Genomic DNA, 5891 nt, shown 5'->3' with positions numbered 1-5891 from the left:
AATGAAAATTAAGAGCTAAATGATGTTTTGTATCTTTTGCACTTATGTATTTATGCAATCATTCATATCTGATTGTGACAATTGACAAAAGGTCTCGATGCCTAAGTAGTTTAACTCACTCTTTTCAATATTTATCATTAAATAATAAAAAAAATAATATTAATAATAATAACAATACTAATCACTTTGCAACATTTTGTAATTAATGATTAATTAAAATCTTATTTAAAAGCAGTTTTCCAAATATCTAAGGTTAAAATAAAACCTATTTTTATATCGAAACACCCCGAAAACTGTCTTTTTCTGGCTTTCATTCTTGGTATTTCTGACATATAAGAGTTGATACTACTTTGGCAAACGATCCTTCATTTCACATGTCCGCAAAAAATAATTCCGCAATTTCCATCTACTTTGGCGGACATTTATTCACACGAACTTCAGAATCATTTTCCGGCCAAGCGTATATTCTCTGCATATCGAAGGGTTTTCTTTTGAGGAAAAAAAAAGAATTTTGTGTATGTAAAAATAATATTTTCAGTCAGCAATTGGTACTTTTTCGAAATAAACATATCATTTACAAATAGTACCTAATTTTCATTTTTCGTAAATTTTTGCTGAGGATATAAAATGTTTTTACAATTTTTACCGTTTGCCCCTTTTTGCGTATATGGAAAAAAAATATTCTTTAATTCACGAATTCAATGTGACGCAAAAGACTGCAACATATAATAAAATATTAGAACTAGGTTTCTGATTTTGTAAATATGACTATTATAATTACAAAGAAAAAAAAAAGATTTTAAGAAGAGAGAAAGAGAGAGAGAAAGTAAGAGAGAAAACGAGAGAAAAAGAGAGAAGTTTATGGCGTGAGAATCCTCGCTACTATAATCAAATTAAGCGAACAATTATGTTTCACATTGAATTAAATTAAATTATATTGTAATTTACTCAATCATAATGCTTTAATAGCTTTAACAACTCTCAAGCAGGATCGTGAATTCCTAAAAATATACACTTAACAAATGTAAAAATATTGAGATCTATTGTATAGCAATAAAATAATAACATATTCGACAAGTGTGACTTGAATTATACATGTGTAAAATTCTGTGCGTGACAAGTTGAAATTACTATATGGTATATCGCAACTATTATCTCAAACTCTTATTAAGCTTGCTATGCTCCATTTACTTCTTACTGACTACACCAAAAAAAAAAAAAAAAAAATGTTTAGTTAAATCAAATAAAAATTATTTAAATACGACATCCAATTCTCTTTCTTCACAAAAAGTAATTTTTCATTACATTTATTTCATTCAAATTGACAACTTTTACATATATTATAATACAAATTCATTTCAATTATCTTTTACAACCTACTTTCTATTTTCTATCTTCTAATTTTATAAATTGATAAAATTTATATTTTTAACTGTTTAACTATTTAACTGTTTAAATGTTTACAATTTTAAATTTTCAAATGTTTAAATATTTTTAATTATAAAAAAAATTTCCTATTACATAGAATTCATTTTGAGAAAAAAATTGTTTGTATATTTTCAGTATAAATCGTATTTACACACACCTCATATGATAAAACACGTTCAAACTTGTTTTAAAATTATTGGCAATCCTCGAACTATTGTAGCTGCTGCGGTCATGAATTGCAAGCATGTATTTTTTGACTTTGCAATTGCTCTTAGCATTTCAAATTCATTTGGTTCAGGTTTTTTAAGTTTTGTACTAAAAACTGGAAAGGAAACAATTGTAAAGATTTTAATAATAAGTAAATAAATAATAATAAAAAATAAATATAGAAAAAGATTTTTTGTAAAAAAAAAAACGTGTACAAACCTAAATTACCACTTTCCCATTTCGTTAAATCTACAGAAGACCATGGTTCTTTTCTCTCACTTGGAATCCATTCGCTCATAAATCTTGCTGTCAATTTATCACAATCTCCATCAGTGACTTCCCAGAGCATTCCCAAATTACAAGGACTGAAAATATCAGTTTCTTTCAAGTTTTTAAAATAATCGTGTTTGTTAATAATTGAAATTAAACATTAAATTATTGAATTTTATTAAAATTTTGGAAAATAATTGCATTCTTTTAAAAAATTTTATAACTAATTAAGAGAAAAAATTTAATTTTGTCGTGAAATTTTTTTGGAAATAATTGAATTTTTACAAAGAATTTACTATTTATAAATGTAATTGAATTATTTCGAATATAATTGAATTCTTTTATTAAATTTTATTAAAATTCTTTAAAACTAATTTAATTTTTGCATGAAATTTTATGAAATTTTAATCAAATAATTGAAATTTTGCAAAGAATTTTACTATTTATAAATAAAATTGAATTGTTTCGAAAGATTTATTAAAATTTTGGAAAATAATTGATTTTTTTCGAAAAATATTATTAAAAATGAAAAAAAATTGAATTTTTTCATGAAATTTTGTTTAAAAATAATTGAAATTTTGCAAAGAATTTTTTCCATTTATGAAATAATTGATTAATTAGTAAATTAGTTAATAATTAGATTTTTTTAAAGTTTGAATATGAAATTATTCAAAAATTCATATTTAAAAATAAAAAATTTTGAAATTTTTGTATAATAATAATAAATGGAATATCACGTTCCGCGCGTAACATTTTCTAGTTAAGTAATAAATAATAAGTAATCGTTAATAGGGTTGAATAAAAAAATTTTGAAATTCCATAATTTATAAAAATGGCTACTGTAAATTTTCTAAAATTATTTTCTAGACTTTTTGAATCAATTATTTTTAATAATTTTTAAGAAAGTTTTTTGATAATTCAATCATTTAAAATAAAAAAAGAAATTTCATAATTTTACAATTATTAATTATTATCCATTTAATAGTTTGTATTTATTATTCGCATGATTATACCTGTTCCCTATTTTTTTTAGTTAGAGAAATTGTTACCTGCAAGCTGCTAAATATTGATTAGAAACGCCGAAAGGTGGCTGCCGACCTCCAACGGGCGTGAGTTTCAAACTGCTACATCCAAAAAGTAGTACAATTGCTTTTACTCGAAGTCTTTCAATTTCTTCCACATACAAGTACTGAATACCACTTCCATGACCAGCATACCTACAAAATAAAGTACAATACAATAAAATATGAAATTCAACAGATTTACGTCAATATTTCAAATATCGATTTAAAGCTTTCAGTTTGAAATATTAAATAATAATAATAAATTTAATAATAGTAATAAATAATATTAATTTATACATTAAAATGTCATGATTGACTAGAGCGTCTTCAAAATGTTTATTATCTGGTTCCTTTCCATATAATCCCTTCCAATTAGGAAGCCAGTAATCAATAAAAGTTTTTAATCTAGTTTCCATTTTAAGAAGATCACAAGAAGGATTCACGATGAAGGAGCCAATGTCTTTAGATATTTTCACAACTTTACAGCCATTGACAATTGAATCTCGATTTTCCATAAACAAGGCGTAAGTAAAGTGAATTGATGGGAATCGAGTAACAGGTTGATTTTTCAGTATCTCCATCGCTTCGAAGGGTATATAATCTAAATTCTAGAAAAAATTAATTTTCAATTAAAAAATAAATAATAAAAATAAATAATAAAAGAATTTATAATTTACATTAGGTAATAATTGATACGTACTTCATCTATAATTAAAATGAGATTTTTCCTTCTTAAAAGTTGTATACTTTCTATTTCTCTCGATAATCCCTGAATGGATAACATAATGTGTTTTGCAAGTTTTCGTTGATTAGGCAATAAATACTTTATTGCCCTTGCACATTCCTCCTTTGATAAATAACTTGCACAAGTTGATATTTTTTTTAGTAACCATCGAGTACTAGTTGAAATTTCTTTGCTGAATTAAATAACAGTCAATAAGCATACATTAATTCTATTAATTGATCAAATAAATTATGTTTTATTTAGTTATTAAATATTAACTCACGAATTACTAGAGTCGTCAATAAGTTTATCTATTATATTATGTGCCCTTTCGACAATCATTGAATTTTCTAATGGATCCGCAAGGAAGAGAATTCTCCATTCTCTTAACCATGTTTTTTCCAATGCAGTTACAGCAGTCTAAAATGAATTTTTCGAAATTAAAAGAAAAATGTTAAAATTTTAAATAAGTAAGTAAGTAAGTCTCTTTTTACCTTCATTTGAGTATCTTGTCTTTTGCGCATCTCCCAGTAAAGCTTTCGATTAGAATAACTATTCGACAAGTCAGATTTGTTTTTATTCAAAATTGATTCTATTTCACTACGTAAATCATAATTGTCATTCGTCGAGGGCTTTGGTAACGTCAAACAGAAAGGTTCGATTGCATTTGGTCCAGTGGGAAAAATACTGATGTGTATTGGATGTGTTTTACGTAAAGTGTAAAGAAAATTTCCCGTATTTTCATTGTACTTGTAATGATCTAAATTCTCATGTTGAATTGTAACTTGAAGCACGTACCATTCTACGAAAAAATGTATTCTTTGTCAAAAGTTGTATTTTTACTTGAATTAAATGGATTTTTATTTATTTAAAATTTAAATTACATTCAAAATGATAATATTAAATAAATAACTTGTATATATTTACCAGGTGGTAGAATTGCCAGTTTCTCTTGTAGAGATTTGTAGTCTAAACAATTTCCCATGTTATATTTCAAATGATCTGTACTTAATCCGTAAGTAGGCGGTTTAATTTGATATTTGGTGCGTGTTTTCGTTTTAATGTATCTAACAATAACACTCTGTCGAAGACTAGTAGCGTGTGTTTCTGCTAAGAAACATGTAGCTTCATTAGCATTTCCTCTCTAAAAATAATTTAAAAAATAAAAATACGAATTAGAATTTAAAATCAAAAACAAAAATAGGTTATGTTTCAGAGAAATCAACCAAACGTAGTAAACATGACAGAAAGGACCGTATTTTTCGAAAACAAATTGAAGAACTCGTTCTAGAAAATAGGATTTACTCTTCTGACTTGTATATTTATGTAAATTTTATACAAATTTAAGTAAATAATTACCAGTAAGGAGCACATAGCCAGCATTTTGTTAATGCTCGCATATCCAACAACACTAGAGTGAACTTTTTGTGAATTCATAAAATTTTTCATATCGGTTTCCAATTTTTCTAAAGAATCATTAGTATAAATTTCCGAAAAACCAGGATTTTTGCAATCCTGATTAATTGAAGGTTGCTCATCTCGACAGCTTTTAAGTAACTGAGAAATGGTTTTATTCATTGTTTACAGTTGAAATAAAATATATACAATTATTTAAAGTATCTCTCTAATTGTTAATTATCTAGAGAGTTTTAACTTTAAAGATTCCATACTATTATCTTTTTAAATATCAGAATATAAACATCACTTCACTATTTACAAAAATCCCAAAAATCTATAAACAGTTTTCTGACAGTTTTCTAACCGTTCAAAACAAATTTAAAAATCGTCTGCTGCGTCGTCGCGACAGTCAACCATGAACGTTGCAACAGATGGAGATTTGCTCTCGGAAATTTTGATTGCTTCCATCTACAGGGGATGAAAGGAACTAAATTTTAAAAAATTAAATCTCGAACAAGAAATTGCAATAATAATAAAATTTATTTTTATATTTATAATGTAATTTGCTTTCGGTTTCTTTATTAAAAAAAAGACTATAGATAAGTTTATTCGTCAGTAATATTATAGTAATGAGTAAATAACTATAGAAAATAATTAAAGAGCGTAATTTCTCAATTTATATGCAAATAATTTTCTCCTAAACTACAAAGTCCTTCAATATTCCCAGACAGTTAAGAAGTGATCCCAAAAGTACTCAGATATGCCCAATCAAATTTACATTTCAACATCGTCACGTTTAC

The 5891-nt window shown here is 25.5% G+C and overlaps 1 protein-coding gene across 1 annotated transcript; it reads right to left on the bottom strand.

The window, feature by feature from the left end:
- Positions 1 to 1459: 1459 nt before the first annotated feature.
- LOC122501653 (separin) lies at positions 1460 to 5479 on the bottom strand. The gene is made up of 9 exons (XM_043611281.1): positions 5053 to 5479; positions 4621 to 4837; positions 4188 to 4495; positions 3977 to 4113; positions 3670 to 3886; positions 3267 to 3577; positions 2955 to 3122; positions 1855 to 2000; positions 1460 to 1750 (listed from the first exon to the last, which is right to left on the bottom strand). Exons 1-9 carry the CDS (start codon positions 5269 to 5271, stop codon positions 1605 to 1607), a joined length of 1869 nt encoding a protein of 622 aa, XP_043467216.1. The 5' UTR covers positions 5272 to 5479; the 3' UTR covers positions 1460 to 1604.
- Between the last annotated feature and the right edge of the window lie 412 nt (positions 5480 to 5891).

This window comes from Leptopilina heterotoma, unplaced genomic scaffold, assembly GCF_015476425.1.
Source record: "Leptopilina heterotoma isolate Lh14 unplaced genomic scaffold, ASM1547642v1 Lhet_212, whole genome shotgun sequence".
Lineage (NCBI taxonomy): Eukaryota > Metazoa > Arthropoda > Insecta > Hymenoptera > Figitidae > Leptopilina > Leptopilina heterotoma.
The sequence above is the reverse complement of the archived record's forward strand: the minus strand, read 5'-3'. Positions and strand labels throughout refer to the sequence as shown.

What these genes read in the sequence shown, in the direction of transcription:
- LOC122501653 (XM_043611281.1), bottom strand. Translation starts at nt 5,271, where the DNA reads ATGAATAAAACCATTTCTCAGTTACTTAAAAGCTGTCGAGATGAGCAA. An exon ending in TGGCTATGTGCTCCTTACTG is followed by an intron (nt 4,838 to 5,052) that starts GTAATTATTTAC and finishes AATTATTTTTAG; the next exon opens with AGAGGAAATGCTAATGAAGC. An exon ending in GACAAGATACTCAAATGAAG is followed by an intron (nt 4,114 to 4,187) that starts GTAAAAAGAGAC and finishes AATTCATTTTAG; the next exon opens with ACTGCTGTAACTGCATTGGA.